This window comes from Oncorhynchus kisutch, linkage group LG29 (genome assembly GCF_002021735.2).
Source record: "Oncorhynchus kisutch isolate 150728-3 linkage group LG29, Okis_V2, whole genome shotgun sequence".
NCBI classification, from domain to species: Eukaryota; Metazoa; Chordata; class Actinopteri; order Salmoniformes; family Salmonidae; genus Oncorhynchus; species Oncorhynchus kisutch.
Genome location: NC_034202.2, coordinates 22902151 through 22919807, shown reverse-complemented (window position 1 = coordinate 22919807; position 17657 = coordinate 22902151). Strand labels below are relative to the sequence as shown.

Genomic DNA, 17657 nt, shown 5'->3' with positions numbered 1-17657 from the left:
AGACACAGCAAACCTTCTTGCCACATCTCGCATTGATGTTCCATCCTGGATGAGCTGCATTACCTGAGCCACTTGTGTGGGTTGTAGACTCTGTCTCATGCTACCACAGTGAAAGCACCGCCAGCATTCAAAAGTGACCAAAACATCAGCCAGGAAGCATAGGAACTGAGAAGTGGTCTGTGGTCACCACCTGCAGAACCACTCCTTTATTGGGGGTGTCTTGCTAATTGCCTATAATTTCCACCTGTTGTCTATTCCATTTGCACAACAGCATGTGACATTTGTCAATCAGTGTTGCTTCCTAAGTGGACAGTTTGATTTCACAGAAGTGTGATTGACTTGGAGTTACATTGTGTTGTTTAAGTGTTCCCTTTAGTGTATAACATAAAATCTCTACCCTCTAGTATAACTGAATTTCACCTCTATTTTGTACTTATGTACATACTAATTGCCATTGTGAGCACGTCACACAGGACAAAGCAGTGAAATTGTTTGAGGCATGGATGGAATTTTAAAGCCTTTGAGCAGGGGAATATTGTCAGTGTTTGTCAATTTAGAGACCTAAAGTACATTTTAAATGTAATCCATCTAAAATATGCCAGGGATTTTTGGGAGATCAAAAATCATAAGTGGGATTTTTTATATATATATTTCACAGAGCAAAACAATCACTTAACAAACAGTTGACTTTTTCATATCAGTTTATTTTTCCATGTGCTTGGACAACTTGGAAGAAAAAGACCATACCAAATTATGAAAATGCATTTATTTTCACGTTTGTACAATAAAAAACAAATGCAAACATTCATATCCAAATTTAAAAACGTAAATCCTTTCAACAATCTATTGAATTGTTTATAAGATAGACTTATTTGAAAAATAATTAACTTAAAACCAGTGGAGGATGGTGGGAGGAGCTATAGGAGGACGGGCTCATTGTAATGGCTGGAATGAAATAAATGGAACGGTATCAAACATATGGCAATCACATTTGACTCCGTTCCAATTATTTAATTCCAGTCCTTACAATGAGCCCATCCTCCTATAGCCCACCCCACCAGCCCCCACTGCTTAAAACATGGCATTGTAATTTGAACATGAGTAAGTGTTTAGGTTTCTGAAAAAGAGAGTTGATCAGTTTATACGTCTGAGACCAGTTTGAGGGTTGATCAGATCAGTCCTTGTTACAAAATTCAACATACAATATGCAGGCATTATTTACAGTTTGGTTAATGCTCATCACCTGCTAACTTTGTCAACATCCCACAGTTTGTAAACCAAAAAATATATAGATAAGGCATGGGATACATTTTCCTTTTTTATTCAACCAAAATAGAGTACAACATTTAAAACATAACACATTTAAACAAAATCCAAAACAAGGCTTGAGGGTGATGCATCTTTACTTCATCTCAAGAGTTGGTACCTGCTCACTCCCTTTTCTTGATTTCTCTTTCCTGTGAGGTAAAAAAAATATGTAAAAAGTTCAGTGTAATCAAATCTTAAATCTGAATCTATAATTTCCAGAGTTAACATACTTATTGATATTACCATGAAATCCAAAGATGGATTCTCACCCCTTTCCTTAATTTATTTTTACTGTATTGACTTTGTAAGAGTACATTGCTGCATTTTTACTTACCTTTGGACAACAAAAAGAACAATAGCAGAGATCACCGCCACTGCGAACACAATTCCTCCTAAAATACCCACAATCAGTCCTGAGACAAACACAACAAAGACAGTTAGGATTAAGAACCAAAAATACAAAAGCAACTCTTTCATAACCACAATATAGCTCAATTACAAAGATTATCATCAAGATATTAGCTCATTTCTTATCTGTACACAAAGGTATTAATGTACCTGCATTAGTGGAACTCTCATCTGGGTTGGTTCCTGGTTCCATAGCACCACCAAACCTTCCTGCTTTGGCTGCAGAAGAATAATATCTCACATGAACGGGACGAACAAGCATAATAGAGACAGAGTTGCAATAACATTGTGGAGGAAGGACCTCTAATGGACTAAGAAGAACAGTCCAAACATTTAGCCAGGTCTGTTGTAAATGACAATTGCACCTTAATGATTCAAATGCACTTCAATGTCTACAAACTATTTTCATACATAAACAAGCCTTTACACGTGGCAGTAGAGTGAAATATAGAATTGTGTAGGTTCATTATATTGAATATGATGGGTTGTTGATTTTTTTAGTGCATATTGAGGTATATTGCCATTACCTCAGAGGAAGAGATGAGAAATAGTGGCATCACAACAATAAATAGTGAACTGACCCATGCATGTCTGCAGACACTGCTCTCGGGTCTCGAAGCGGTTGCCATTGCCCTGACAGCCGCTGTAGTGGAAGACACGACAGTTCCCCTCTTCTGCGTTGTAGTAGTGCATCAGCAACATAGCAAAACAACTACCATGGTCCACTGGGAGGCCACACACTCCATCTGAGAAAGCAGAGAGAATAGATGAGGAATATGAATTGGTTTGACAAACTTCTATGAATTTTGAGAGGTTAGTGTAGCATAATAATCAGATTATAGGATTGCTGTGTATGCTGTCTCTTTGCTTTTTATGTGGTTTTGTTAATATCTTATATTTTATGTTCATGAATCCTCTTAGAATCTACACCTAACAAAATGGCCGCCATACAGCAGCCGCTCTCCCTCCCCACCCTCTGTAGCAGCCTACCTGCAGCTGGGTAGAGCTCTTCAAACTTGTCAGAGCAGGCATTCATACACTGCCTGTCTGTGTTGAAGCGGTTCTCATTCCCTTCCAGTCCTTTGTAGAAGAAAGGAAAACAGGCGCCTTTTCCCTCATTGTAGTAATACTGCAGTTGTTTGTCGTCTTCCTTTCCCTCTACTGCCTTCCCCTCGTCCATCTTACTACTGCAAAATGGATCTGACAGAAGATGGCCACTTGTCAGTCACTGAGTAGTTACAGTACATGTTCTCTTGCCAGTTTTGACAGAGTTCTTCAACAGCAAAAATACAAAAATACAGTTTCTATTAATGATTTGCAAGTGCATTCTAAATCTATTTTGAACCATCTCAGCTGTCTGATTTATTTTTTATTTCTGAGTCTGACACACCTGCGCTTGAAAAGCAAGGTTTTCCATTCCTAGCATAATCTTCACACTTCTCTCAACATTTTCTCAATATTCATCACAATCATATTGATAAATGATCTCACTAACAAATGTAACTTCAGCCTTACATTGGATGGGTTACATAATTCATTCATAATTCATTCATTTCAGAGAAAAAAATACAACATTATTTACAATACTAGACTTAGTAACCGTGTTTGCCTTACTTTGATTTTACTTTGATATAACTGGACATAAAGGAATTATGGCAAAGTAGGAGCTCAGTGACCTGGTTACAGTAGCACACATACTATAGTTAAAGCAGTCAAAGCGATTAACAAGGGTTCGTAGAGAAAATGCAGGATGTTAAGAAACAGAATATACTCACTCATGGACGAAGCTATAGGAAGCATAACTCCAAGTAAAAAGACATGTAAGAGTGGGTATGCCATCTTTTTGACGCTGGTAGGCCAAGACTGTAGATTCCCCCAGCAGAAGATGTCAAGTTTCTTTTCAAATCCTGTTCTATAAGCTTCTGTCCACAGGCAGGGAACGTCCTTTGGACCCCTTATCAACAAGTAGGTTTTTATTACCTAGGAGTGTCTCGCTGTCGGTCACAGACCCCATGGTTTCAGTCATAAAATATGGAAATGACTGGCAGTATCTTGGCAACACTTTTCCAGTGTTCATGTTTTTATTGTAGTTGAGTAATCAAGCATTTCACAAACAGAAATTGAGAAATAAAGAAGCCTATCCCCAACTACAAGACCTTATGGTTACCTTTCTTGTATCTTCAAGTAAATATTTTCAAAATGTAAAGTCCTGTGCAGTGGTTACATTGAGCTGGAGCAACCCAGAGCTGAGCTCCTGAACCTAGGGTCAAAAAGCAGGATAGAAAGTAGGATAAAAGTACTAACCCTAACCATAAAATGGGAATACATACACCCCCCTGCTCTGCCAAGTTTGACAAGCTCTACCCAGCTGCAGGTAGGCTGCTACAGAGGGTGGGGAGGGAGAGTGGCTGCTGTACGGCAGCCATTTTGTTGATTCTACATCTAACAAACAGGAAGACCATATGACTATGCAAATTATACAGTGTTGCATTGGTGTATGGGTTTTTATTATAATGTTTAAGAACAGGCACCACAGGCTAAAATTATATTTTTGCATCTACCGGTACTTTTAAATGTTGGGGCATTTTGGTCCATTAATATTAGTATTTTCAAAAAGTAAAAAATAAAAAGGGCTGGTTTACCTTAGCTTCGTGTCCACATCCTGGTTCAACCCTGGCCTCAACTACAACTCTAACCTTAGCTAGCAGTTAACCCACTGTTCCCTGGGCGCCGTAGACGTGGATGTCAATTAAGGCAGCCCCTAGCAACTCTCTGATTCAGAGGGGTTGGGTTAAATGAGGAAGACACATTTCAGTTGAATACATTCTGTTGGACAACTTACTAGGTATCCCTTTCATGGACACATCCCGGTTCAACCCTAATCCTAGCATCATTCACAACCCTAATCTAATCTTGGCATAACCTAAGCCTTATGTTCAATTCCTGGGTCAACCCATACCCTAACTCTTCTAAATAGGGCCAAATTCTCAATTTAACCCATGGCCCTGGCTCATTGGATAAGGACACCTTATGCTATTTCATAAGAATGGATTTGAAGTAGATTTATTTATAGCCACGGCCACACTAAAATTATTAATCATACATTTGGGATGTGGTTGAACTTGAGCCAAAAATGGCACCAAACAAACAAAAACACATCTGTGAGTAAATATACTTTCCAATTTTTCATTCTCCCTACATCCGAACGGTTTATTAGGGCTATCATACAGTTGAAGTAGGAAGTTTACATACACTTTAGCCAAATACATTTAAACTCAGTTTTTCACAATTCCTGACATTTAATCCTAGTAAAAATTCCCTGTCTTAGGTCAGTTAGGAACACTGCTTTATTTTAAGAATGTGAAATGTCAGAATAATAGAAGAGAATGATTTATTTCAGCTTTTATTTCTTTCATCACATCCCCAGTGGGTCAGAAGTTGACATACACACAATTAGTATTTTGTAGCTTTGCCTTTAAATTGTTTTACTTGGGTCAAACTTTTCAGGTAGCCTCCCACAAGCTTCCCACAATAAATTGGGTGAATTTTGGCCCATTCCTCCTGGCAGAGCTGGCGTAACTGAGTCAGGTTTGTAGGCCTGCTTGCTCGCACATGCTTTTTCAGTTCTGCCCACAAATGTTCTATAGCATTGAGGTTAGGACTTTGTGATGGCCACTCCAATACTCTGCCTTTGTTGTCCTTAAGCCATTTTGCCACAACTTTGGAAGTATGCTTGGGGTCATTGTCCATTTGGAAGACCCATTTGTGACCAAGCTTTACCTTTTGTACCCGTTTCCTCCAGCATCTTCACAAGGTCCTTTGCTGTTGTTCTGGGATTGATTTGCACTTCGCACCAAAGTACATTCATCTCTAGGAGACAGAACGCGTCTCCTTCCTGAGCGGTATGACGGCTGCGTGGTCCCATTGTTTCTACAGATGAACATGATACCTTCAAGCGTTTGGAAATTGCTCCCAAGGATGAACTAGACTTGTGGTCTACAATTTTATTTCTGAGGTCTTGGCGGATTTCTTTTGATTTTCCCATGATGTCAAGCAAAGAGGCACTGAGTTTGAAGGTAGACCTTGAAATACATCCACAGGTACACCTCAATTAGCCTACCAGAAGCTTCTAAAGCCATGACATAATTTTCTGGAATTTTCCAAGCTGTTTAAAGGCAAAGTCAACTCAGTGTATGTAAACTTCTGACCCACTGGAATTGTGATACAGTGAATTATAAGTTAACTAAATTGTTGTAAACAATTGTTGGAAAAATTACTTGTGTCATGCAGAAAGTAGATGTCCTAACCGACTTGCCAAAACTATAGTTTGTTAACAAGAAATTTGTGGAGTGGTTGAAAAACTTCTGATTTCAACTGTATGTTTACTTATCGTATAATTTTAAGACGTGCATAAGATTGTTGAACAATGTTGTATTTAGACTCCGACACCTAGGGTGCATTGCAATAGTCTAAAGGGGATCCCTCCCTCTGTCTGCTTCCCCTGTACTGTCTGCACTGATATGAAAGAACCTGAGAGGTAATATCACATTTCTGAAATCCCCCAAACTGCTATGTCTTACCCTTTGTTTTCAGATTAATGCAGATGAAGTGCAGAAGTCTATGAAAGGAAGCCAATTTAGACTACTGTGATGAAGCCTCCATACAGGCAGTAGCCTACAGTCTATTGGACAAAAGCATTTGGATGAAGTCCACTAGGAGTCAAGTATCGAGTTAAAGCAGTCTCCCTCTCGCCTATAAACCAAAACAGGTATCAGTTTACAGTCAGTGAAGATAATATAACAGAGCTACGTCAGAGAAGTTGGCCTAAATATTATGACGGTGTCAACAGAGCAGTCTTTATGACCAGCAATGAGAATGATGGTACAGTGATATTTCATATATGATGTTATTTCCTTTTATCTTAGGCCCACTCCACTGTATGTGTTCAAGATTGTATGGTATATATTATGGACATAAAGTACACAGTGTGGCTTTTCAAAAGTTATTTGAAAAGACCTCAGACAAATGTAGAAAAAAAACTAAGAAGTATGTGGATCTTATGAGTTTAAAGTTGATTCCAGTCAAGATAATTCAAAGATGACCCTTCTCAGAATGATGATGATGAAACAGCCTTTCTTGTGCTGGCAGTGAGTGCTGAGGGGTCCTTTGCTCTGCCTGTACTGTCTGACAGGGCATAGGTGTCCTTCATTCTTGCCTATTATTTCTTAGGGTGGGGACCTCTTAAGTGTCAATTTGTTGCTTTAAACATTTTGACTGCAAAAAAACAACAGGTAGAATACTGTATCTATTGCTACCCATGGCCCAGCTCAGGGTCCAATAACATCTGGTGCTGCTCACATGATGCACATAGGAAACTGGTAGATCAGACAGTGACATCCTGGGGATCATAAGACACCATTACACACTGAAACTGTTCCATGTGAGGATGTCATGAAACAATGTGAAACCCTATCAAACCATACTACTGCTTCCTGGCCCACCATTTGGGAAATGTTGATTTTGATGAGAGAGATACAGGTAACTGCCAAAATAAAGTAAACACTTGATTAAATGAGGGATACAAAGTATATTGAAAGCAGGTGCTTCCACAGAGGTGTGGTTTCTGAGTTAATTAACCAATTACCATTCCATCATGCTTAGGTTCATGTATAAAAATGCCCAGTTGCACATTATTTTGGCTGCAATCTGAGGTGCAGTTAACTTTAATGAACTTATCCTCTGCAGCAGAGGTAACTCTGGGTCTTCCTTTCCTTTGGCGGTCCTCATGAGAACCCGTTTCATCATAGCACTTGATGGTTTTTGCGAATGCACTTGAAGAAACTTTCAAAGTTCTTGAAATATTCTGAATGACTGACCTTCTAGTCTTAAAGTAATGATGGACTGACGTTTCTCTTTGCTTATTTGAGCTGTTCTTGCCATAATATGGACTTGGACTTTTACCAAATAGGGCTATCTTCTGTATAGCACTCCTACCTTGTCAGAACACAACTGATTGGCAACAAAAAAAAGAAAGGACGGTGCCGAAGGAAATGGCTGCCATTTTACTATCCCGTAATCCCGTAACCAATCCCATAACTAATGTTTTTTTTGTGTTATTTGTAAGTACATTTTTACAATGTTTCTGCCACTGTCTTATGACCAAAAAAGAGCTTCTAGATATCAAGACAATGATTACTCACCCCATATTGTCGGACGGGAAGGATTTACTTCAGACGCCCGACAAGGTCCTCATCCCTGTCATTCGCAGGAGAAAGAGACAGGTATCGTGGACGAAGATCCGGGTGCCTTGTCAGGATCCGTCGCCGAGAGGGTAATCTACCTTTACCATAAGTCCTATTAGCCAACGTACAATCAATCGATAATAAAATAGACAAACTACGATCACGTATATCCTACCAACGGGACATTAAAAACTGTAATATCTTATGTTTCACCGAGTCGTGGCTGATGGACAACATGAATAACATACAGCTGGCAGGTTTTAAGCTTTTTCGGCAGGATAGAACAGCGGCCTCTGGTAAGACAAGGGGTGGTGGTCTATGTATATTTGTAAACAACAGCTGGTGCACAAAATCTAAGGAAGTCTCAAGATTTTGCTCGCCTGCGGTGGAGTATCGCATAAGCTGTAGACCATACTATTTACCAAGATAGTTTTCATCTGTATCTTTCGTAGCTGTCTATATACCACCACAAACTGATGCTGACACTAACACAATGCCCAAACCGGACGTGCGTATGCATCTGCAAATTGATTTTGTCCCCCCACACCAAACACGATCATGAAACGCAGGATAAAATATCAAAACAAACTCTGAACCAATTATATTCATTTGGGGACAGGTTGAAAATCATTAAACATTTATGCCAATTTAGCTAGCTAGCTTGCAGTTCCTAGCTAATTTGTCCTATTTAGCTAGATAGCTTGCTGTTGCTTGATAATTTGGCCTGGGATATAAACATTGAGTCGTTATTTTACCTGAAATGGACAAGGTCATCTACTCCTACAATTAATTAACACATTAAATGGTCAACCAAATCATTTCTAGTCATATCTCCTCCTTCCAGGCTTATTTTTCTTCTTTGGACTTTGGCAATTGTCAACTTTCAAAGTAAGGTGCATTACCACAACCACGGGTATATGTTCCTAAAAACCAATGAGGAGATGGGAGAGGCAGGACTTGCAGCGCGGTCTGCATCACAAATAGAATCAACTTCTTCAATTTTAGCGCTTGGCAACGCAGACGCTCGCTGCTTACAAACAAAAACTAAAGCAGGAAGCACCAGTGACTCGGTCAATAAGAAAGTCGTCAGATGAAGCAGATGCTAAGCTACAGGACAGTTTTGCTAGCACAGACTGGAATATATTCTGGGATTCTTCCGATGGCATTGAGGAGTACAACACATGAGTCACTGGCTTCATCAATAAGTGCATCGATGACGTCGTCACCACAATGACTGTTTGTACATACCCCAACCAGAAGCCATGGATTACAGGCAACATCCGCAATGAGCTAAAGGGTAGAGCTGCCGCTTTCAACAAGCGGGACTCTAACCCGGAAGCTTATAAGAAATCCCGCTATGCCCTCTGACGAACCATCAAACAGGCATATTGTCAATACAGGACTAAGATTGAAACGTATTACACCGGTTCCGACTCTCGTCGCATGTGGCAGGGGTTGCAAGCTATTACAGACTACAACGGGAAGCACAGCCGCAAGCTGCCCAGTGACACGAGCTTCCCAGATGAGGTAAATTACTTCTATGATTGCTTCGAGGCAAGTAACACTGAAGCATGCCTGAGAGCATCAGCTGTTCCGGATGACTGTGTGATCACACTCTCCGTAGCAGATGAGAGTAAGACCTTTAAACAGGTCTACATTCACAAGGCCACAGGGCCAGACGGATTACCAGGAAGTGTACTCTGAGCATGCACTGACCAACTGGCAAGTGTCTTCACTGACCTTTTAAACCTGTCCCTGACCGAGTCTGTCATACCAACATGTTTCAAATAGACCACCATAGTTCCTGTTCCCAAGAACACTAAGGTAACCTGCCTAAATGACTACCGACCCATAGCAAGTCTGTGGCCATGAAGTGCTTTGAAAGGATAGTCATGGCTCACATCAACACCATCATCCCAGAAACTCTAGACCCACTCCAATTTGCATACCGCCCCAACAGAAGATGATGATGATGCAATCTCTATTGCACTCAAAACTGCCTTTTCCTATCTGGACAAAAGGAACACCTATGTGAGAATGCTATTCATTGACAACAGCTCAGCGTTCAACACCATATTGTCCTCAAAGCTCAACACTCGCTAAGGACCCTGGACTAAACACCTCCCTTTGCAACTGGATCCTGGACTTCCTGACGGGCCGCACCCAGGTGATAAGGGTAGGAAACAACACATCCGCCATGCTGATCCTCACCACGGGGGCCAATCACGGGTGGGTATCCAGTCCCCTCCTGTACTCCCTGTTCACTCATGACTGCATGGCCAGGGCACGACTCCAACAACATCATCAAGTTTTCCAATGACACAACAGTGTTAGGCCTGATCACCAACAACGATGAGACAGCCTATAGGGAGGAGGTCAGAGACCTGGCTGTGTGGTGCCAGGACAACAACCTCTCCCTCAACATGATCAAGACAAAGATGAAATATAGACTACAGGAAAATGAGTACCAAGCACACCCCCATTCTAGTCGACCGGGCTGCAGTGGAACAGGTTGTGAACTTCAAGTTCTTTGATGTCTACATCGCCAACAAACTATCATCGTCGAAACACACTAAGACAGTCATGAAGAGGGCATGACAAAGCCTATTCTCCCTCAGTAGACTGAAGAGATTTGGCATGGGTCCTCAGATCTTCAAAAGGTTCTACAGCTGCACCATCAAGACTATCCTGACTGGTTGCATCACTGCCTGGTATGGCAACTGCTCGGCCTCTGACCACAAGGCACTACAGAGGGTAGTGAGTAAGGTCCAGTACACCACTGGGGCCAAGCTTCCCGCCATCCAGGACCTCTATACCAGGCGGTGTCAGTGGAAGGCCCTAAAAATTGTCAAAGACTCCAGCCACCCTCTCGCTCTACTACCACACGGCAAGCGATACTGGGGAGCCAAGTCTAGGTCCAAGAGGCTTCTTAACAGTTTCTACCCCCAAGCCATAAGACTCCTGAACATCTAGTCAAATGGCTACCCGGACTATTTGCCAAAGATAGGAGTCACAAAATGCAGAAATATAGATAAATTTAATCACTAACCTTTGATGATCTTCATCAGATGACACTCATAGGACATCATGTTACACAATACATGTATGTTTTGTTCGATAATGTGCATATTTATATCCAAAAACCTCAGTTTACATTGGCGCGTTACATGCAGTAATGTTTTGATTCCAAAACATCTGGTGATTTTGCAGAAATACTCATAATAAACATTGATACAAGTGTTATTCACAGAATTAAAGAAAGACTTCTCCTTAATGCAACCGCTGTGTCAGATTTTTTTTAAACTTGAAAAGTTCCGTTACAGGTCATAGAAACAAGTCAAACGATGTATGGAATCAATCTTTAGGATGTTTTGAACAAAAATCATCAAGTTTCCAACCGGAGAATTCCGTCGTGTCACGAGCCTGAGATACTCTGCCACTCTCCCCTCCTTTATAGCAGAAGCCTGAAACAAGTTTCTAAAGACGGTTGACATCTAGTGGAAGCCTTAGGAAGTGCAACTTGACCCCATAGACACTGTGTATTCAGTAGGCCAAGCATCAGAGTGTTTTCTATCCAATACTACTAATAATATGCATATATTACCATCTGGGACAGAGCAGTTCACTCTGGGCACACTATTCATCCAAAAGTGAAAATGCTGCCCCCCTATCCCAAAAAGGGATCTTTTTTCCCTAAAATGACATACCCTAATCTAACTGCCTGTAGCTCAGGACCTGAAGCAAGGATATGAATATTCTTAATACCATTTGAAAGGAAACAAATGTGAAATTAATGTAGGGGAATATAACATAGTTTTTTTCTATAATTTGATTTGATTATAGAAGTCTTAGTAATTCCAGGGAGTAAGCTATACTCTAAGGCCAAGGGAGAGGCGTGTTGACCAGGTAGGGAGAGTAGGTGTGGAGGCATGGAGGTCTGTAGTTCCAGGGAGTAAGCTATACACTCTCAGGCCCAGAGAGAGGGCAGGCAGGCAGGCAGGCAGGGAATGTAGGCCTAGAGGCCAGGAGTCAGAGGTCACCAGGTCAATGGGGGCCTACCTGGAGGTCAGGAAGGCCCCAGGGAATAGGTGTGTGAGTGAAACTGTCCTTCAGGGAGGCAGAGCAGGCACATTAATGTAAAATTGTGTGAGACGAAATTGGACAAACAAAAGGGTGTGCAATGTGTAGGCCCACTGAGTGGACATTCTGAACCTTGTTTGAAGTCAGTAGGTTACATGACCAAAGAGCTATTGAGATTTTTTTATTTAAAAAAATTCATGTAAAATAGTTTGAGATGAAAAGGGACAAACTAAAGGGTGTGCAATATAGAAGGGTAGTTACTGGACATTCTGAACTTTGTTTGAGTCCAGTAGGTCACATGACCAAGGAGCTATTGAAATTAGAATGTTGGAAAAATTCATGTCAAATTGTTTGAGATGAAAAGGGACAAACTAAAGGGTGTGCAATATAGAAGGGTAGTTACTGGACATTCAGTACCTTGTTTGAGGTCAGTAGGTCACATGACCAAGGAGCTATTGAAATTTGAATGTAAAAAATATAGGAATACAAAATGCTGCTCAGATTTCCACATGTTTATTAGCTTTGCAAAACAAATTAATGCCCAAATCGTGAAAATAAGACCTGTGCAATGTTGTGCACAATTTTTCCAACATGACACTTATTTGGAGTGGCTCAAGTGGTTTGAAAGTATGGATATCCATTGAATATCCAAACTGAAACTGTCTTTACCTCTGTATGCAATTACTGGTTTGGAGGAGTTCGTCATCATTATAATCCCATTCATTTCACAGGTGAACAGTAGATAGTAGACTTTACTGATGTTACCTTTGTTGTTGTTGATGACATTACTATGTAGCCATAGAATTAGGAATTAGAATACTAACAGTAATTTAATAGGATCTCTATGAGCATAAAGGGTTTATCATAGTCCAAAACATGTACGCACATGCACAGCAGTGTTCTAGAATATTGGACCGCTGGCTTCCATACTTTTTCAAATCCTCAGCGCAGCTCAAGAAATTTCTCCAACTGTCAACACATTAAAATGAATAGAGGACGCGTACCGGAGACGCGTTGGATGGGAACTGTGAGGTGCGCGTTGGATGGGAACTGTGAGGTGCGCGTTCGTTCCCCCTCGGAGGGTGGTCTCCAACCTGTGTAGCAATGTCACAGTGGGACACTGGATTATTGCGTCCTAGCGTCTGTGGACTATGATTTACACTTAACACTACAACTAGTATAATAAAATCTCGGAAGACAGAGACATCTCATGCTTTTCTAAATTATACTTTATACTTAGTCTTCTGAATGAATGCTTGTTTTTGTAGCATAAGAAAAACAGACAAGCACTCAGTTGGCATTTATTTAAATTGGTTTATTACTTTGTTATATAAACAAATACAACCTCTTAAAAATCAACAAAACAACGATTGCCAAGATTTGATTCCAAAACAGATCTGTGCAAATAAGGTCATTTGTTTGCCAACCCACCTTCCCAACCCCCAAACTTTGCCCACCCACCTTCCTTACCCCCAACCCCTTAACTTTGCCCACCTACCTTCCTTACCCCCAACCCCCTAACTTTGCCCACCCACCTTCCTTACCCCCAACCCCCTAACTTTGCCCACCCACCTTCCTTACCCCCAACCCCCTAACTTTGCCCACCCACCCACCTTCCTTACCCCCAACCCCTTAACTTTGCCCACCCCCCTAACCCGTCTTGTCTCATTCACAGAACAGGAGACCAACCACTCCACTGGAGCTCCAGATTCACTTGCGTTGTATGCCTGAGAAGCACAACAGAAACAAAATACAGGTACTGACTGTATTTGCGAGATAAGTCATAACTACGACGGTCTATTGAGAGGAAATTACATCACTCCTATACTTGTCTACACACCAGTGCTTGCTTTAGCAGTGAATCTTACCAAACAGCAGGACTGGGGTTAATACATTCAAACTCAGGAATTCAATGGAAATTTGGTTAATGAATTGATGCAAAATAATTCCAATGACAATTTTCCAAATTAAATGAATTAGATGGAATTGATCATCCCCTGCCTAATCAAAACATCTGTATACCAAGCTACTGATGGTTATCTAGAAACATGGGTGTCACCTGGGTGCTAGGCTCCCAGTTTAAGCAGATTTATAGTAGCTAGCAACAGTAGTGATGTTGAACGGAACAGCAGTCAGGTAGAGTGAGAATGCAGCATCGCAGATTGCTATAGAATAGTAAGTATGTTTTTCCCTCGTCCCAAAACAGAGAGAGAGAGAGAGAGAGTAGCAGCCATTGGTTAACATTGGAGGTCCGGGTTTAAGTCTTGCAGAAAAACAAAGAGTCCTCAACAAGGCAATGTGGTGTTATTGTCCAGCGGGAAGTGAAAAGTGCTTTGGCAGGAGAGGATGTTTGTGTGTGTGCAACAAATCTGTGTTCATGAAGGGGATGACAAAATGAATCATCTGGATCTCTGCTTTAAACATTCTTATACACTCTACCCTTTTCTCTCTCCTCACACACACACCCCTATTGTCATCTCCCCTCCATGTGCACACACCCCTATTGTCATCTCCCCTCCATGTGCACACACCCCTATTGTCATCTCCATTCCATGTGCACACACCCCTATTGTCATCTCCCCTCCATGTGCACACACCCCTATTGTCATCTCCCCTCCATGTGCACACACCCCTATTGTCATCTCCATTCCATGTGCACACACCCCTATTGTCATCTCCCCTCCATGTGCACACACCCCTATTGTCATCTCCCCTCCATGTGCACACACCCCTATTGTCATCTCCCCTCCATGTGCACACACCCCTATTGTCATCTCCCCTCCATGTGCACACACCCCTATTGTCATCTCCCCTCCATGTGCACACACCCCTATTGTCATCTCCCCTCCATGTGCACACACCCCTATTGTCATCTCCCCTCCATGTGCACACACCCCTATTGTCATCTCCCCTCCATGTGCACACACCCCTATTGTCATCTCCATTCCATGTGCACACACCCCTATTGTCATCTCCATTCCATGTGCACACACCCCTATTGTCATCTCCCCTCCATGTGCACACACCCCTATTGTCATCTCCCCTCCATGTGCACACACCCCTATTGTCATCTCCCCTCCATGTGCACACACCCCTATTGTCATCTCCCCTCCATGTGCACACACCTACTACAGTCTCTTGCGATTCACTGCTGTATAGTTGAAGGCTGAACCTGAAACAATGCCATTCATATTGGAAGGACATTTTGCGCAATTTGAGGTATTGACTTAGGGCCCTATCCAATCAAACCACGGAAGCAGGTTTGCCGGTTACGTGAAATACAAACATTTAACCTGTGCGGGGTTAAGTAAGATGCGTTTGCATTTATTTTGATTTTACACTGACTGAATAAAAAAAAGAAGCATTCTAACAGTGCAAGAATAATAATGTTTTTAAGATATCCAGACATCAAACCCAGGTTTGAGTGAATAGAGCCCATGTGTTCAGTAAGTCTTCACTATGGCAGAGTGTACTTTGTAGACTGAAAACTGGGAAGTTGCTAAGTAGAGCTGAAAGAATGGTATTCCTTAAAAGGGAATCACCGGAAATATTTCTAAATGGCAACAAATGGAATAACTCTAAATGGCAACATTAATAAAAAATAGTTTCAAAAATAATTCGCAGTCAAACCTCGAAATAACAAAAAGGCTACCAAATCAAAGCTAACATTTGAAATAAACTGGGAGATAATAGTTAATAATTTGCCAGTAAGGATAGTTAGTTTATATTATAAACTGGGTGGTTAGAGCCCTGAATGCTGATTGGCTGACAGCTGTGGTATGTATAAAAACAATATTTTACGTTGGTAACCAGTTTATAATAGCAATAAGGCACCTCAGGGGTTTGTGGTATATGGCCAATATGCCACGTCTAAGGGCTGTATCCAGGCACTCCACGATGCGTCGTGCATAAGAACAGCCTTTAGCCGTGGTATGTTGACCATATTCCCCAAACCCCTGAGGTGCCTTATTGCTTACTTATAGTGCTCCTCTCAAAAAATATAAAATGACACTTTTCCTCTACCGGTTTCTGTGGTAAACAAAATGTGTCGTTCTGCAGATATGATTGAAAGCTGTCATTTGTAGCGTCAACTCCAATTGGTCCTGGCAGTTTTACCTGTCCATTTGCTGGCCAATGAACTTGCAGCTATCACCGCAGAGTGTCCTCCCCACGTGTATGTGCCGAATAGGACTGCAGGGTGTCTATGGGTTGGTAGGGAAAGCTTACATTCTCAACCATTCCCTTGTCCCCTTCTCTAACCGATGCTCGTAATGATGTTTCATAAAATAATGTGGACATGAAGTCTCCTTGCGTTGCTCACCCGGCGGTCCTGTTGGTGTGGCGCTGTGAGTTTTGGCTGCAAGTTCTCACAGTGATGTATCTCTCATTGCGATGAGTTCTCGTGAGTTCTCATAGCGATGTCTGGTGAGTTTCTGAAGCGACGTCTGGTGAGATCTCATAGCGACGTCTGGTGAGTTTCTGAAGCGACGTCTGGTGAGATCTCATAGCGACGTCTGGTGAGATCTCATAGCGACGTCTGGTGAGTTTCTGAAGCGACGTCTGGTGAGATCTCATAGCGACGTCTGGTGAGTTTCTGAAGCGACGTCTGGTGAGTTTCTGAAGCGACATCTGGTGAGTTTCTGAAGCGACGTCTGGTGAGTTCTCATAGCGACGTCTGGTGAGATCTCATAGCGACATCTGGTGAGTTTCTAAAGCGACGTCTGGTGAGTTTCTGAAGCGACGTCTGGTGAGTTTCTGAAGCGACGTCTGGTGAGTTCTCCTAGTGATGCCTTGTGAGTTCTGATAGGGATGTCTCATCAGTTCTCATAGGGAGGTCTCATTGGTGTGTGGCCGTGAGTTTTCCTCCTCCAGCAGGGCGATGCGTTGTTTGAGCATGCGAACCTGTGTCTCGTGGCGCTCCACCATGGCCATCATCTGAGCCTCCAGCTTTTTCAGCTTACCCTGGTGCTTTTTCTTGGCCTTCTCATACGCAGCCACCAGGTTACTGGACAGAGGAAAGAGAGAAGAGAGAGAGAGACAGGTTAGAGAGGAGAGACAGAGTCAAATAGCTAGACAGGAAAATGCAGACAGATGACTTGACTTCAGTTTTGATGTGGTGAGTCAAGTCACAGAGGTACTAAGGGGTTGAAGTAAAATATAAATGGTTATATGTAGCAACTAAGCGTCAATGTGTTTTAAGAGGAGAATTGTGTTTGTGCTATCCATAAAGAATAGTGCATTAATTCACCCATTTCCCACTAGATGGCAACCCCTGTATTACAATGCAAGCCAACTACTGTTATAAAAGATCAGAATCCTAACAATAGCTCCAATAAACTCATTGGATTATTGAATGAATACATCTTCTTTATACAGTGGGGCAAAAAAGTATTTAGTCAGCCACCAATTGTGCAAGTTCTCCCACTTAAAAAGATGAGAGAGGCCTGTAATTTTCATCATAGGTACACTTCAACTATGACAGACAAAATGAGAAAATCACATTGTAGGATTTTTAATGACAAAAGTTTCTCAATACTTTGTTATATACCCTTTGTTGGCAATGACAGAGGTCAAACGTTTTCTGTAAGTCTTCACAAGGTTTTCACACACTGTTGCTGG

General features: G+C 41.7%; 2 protein-coding genes across 4 annotated transcripts in view; both read right to left on the bottom strand.

Moving 5' to 3' along the window:
- Window positions 1-746: 746 nt before the first annotated feature.
- On the bottom strand, window positions 747-3655 carry LOC109874409 (boophilin-H2). Its single transcript, XM_020466294.2, has 6 exons — window positions 3492-3655; window positions 2707-2916; window positions 2298-2462; window positions 1867-1935; window positions 1643-1721; window positions 747-1457 (listed from the first exon to the last, which is right to left on the bottom strand). Exons 1-6 carry the CDS (start codon window positions 3553-3555, stop codon window positions 1403-1405), a joined length of 642 nt encoding a protein of 213 aa, XP_020321883.1. The 5' UTR covers window positions 3556-3655; the 3' UTR covers window positions 747-1402.
- Window positions 3656-15929: 12274 nt separating this feature from the next.
- The window catches only part of LOC109874406 (colorectal mutant cancer protein), a 136628-nt gene continuing 134900 nt past the window's right edge, over window positions 15930-17657 (bottom strand). For 2 of the 3 annotated variants that reach the window (XM_031809220.1, XM_031809219.1), the window contains exon 17: window positions 15932-17043. In XM_031809220.1, coding sequence (XP_031665080.1) covers window positions 16863-17043 — 181 coding nt within the window. In that variant the 3' untranslated portion in view covers window positions 15932-16862. Of the gene's footprint in view, window positions 17044-17657 lie in introns of all 3 variants that reach the window. The other variant, XM_020466291.2, reaches the window with a different exon arrangement.

What these genes read in the sequence shown, in the direction of transcription:
- LOC109874409 (XM_020466294.2), bottom strand. Translation starts at nt 3,555, where the DNA reads ATGGCATACCCACTCTTACATGTCTTTTTACTTGGAGTTATGCTTCCT. An exon ending in TCCTATAGCTTCGTCCATGA is followed by an intron (nt 2,917 to 3,491) that starts GTGAGTATATTC and finishes ATCTTCTGTCAG; the next exon opens with ATCCATTTTGCAGTAGTAAG. An exon ending in AGAGCTCTACCCAGCTGCAG is followed by an intron (nt 2,463 to 2,706) that starts GTAGGCTGCTAC and finishes CTGCTTTCTCAG; the next exon opens with ATGGAGTGTGTGGCCTCCCA.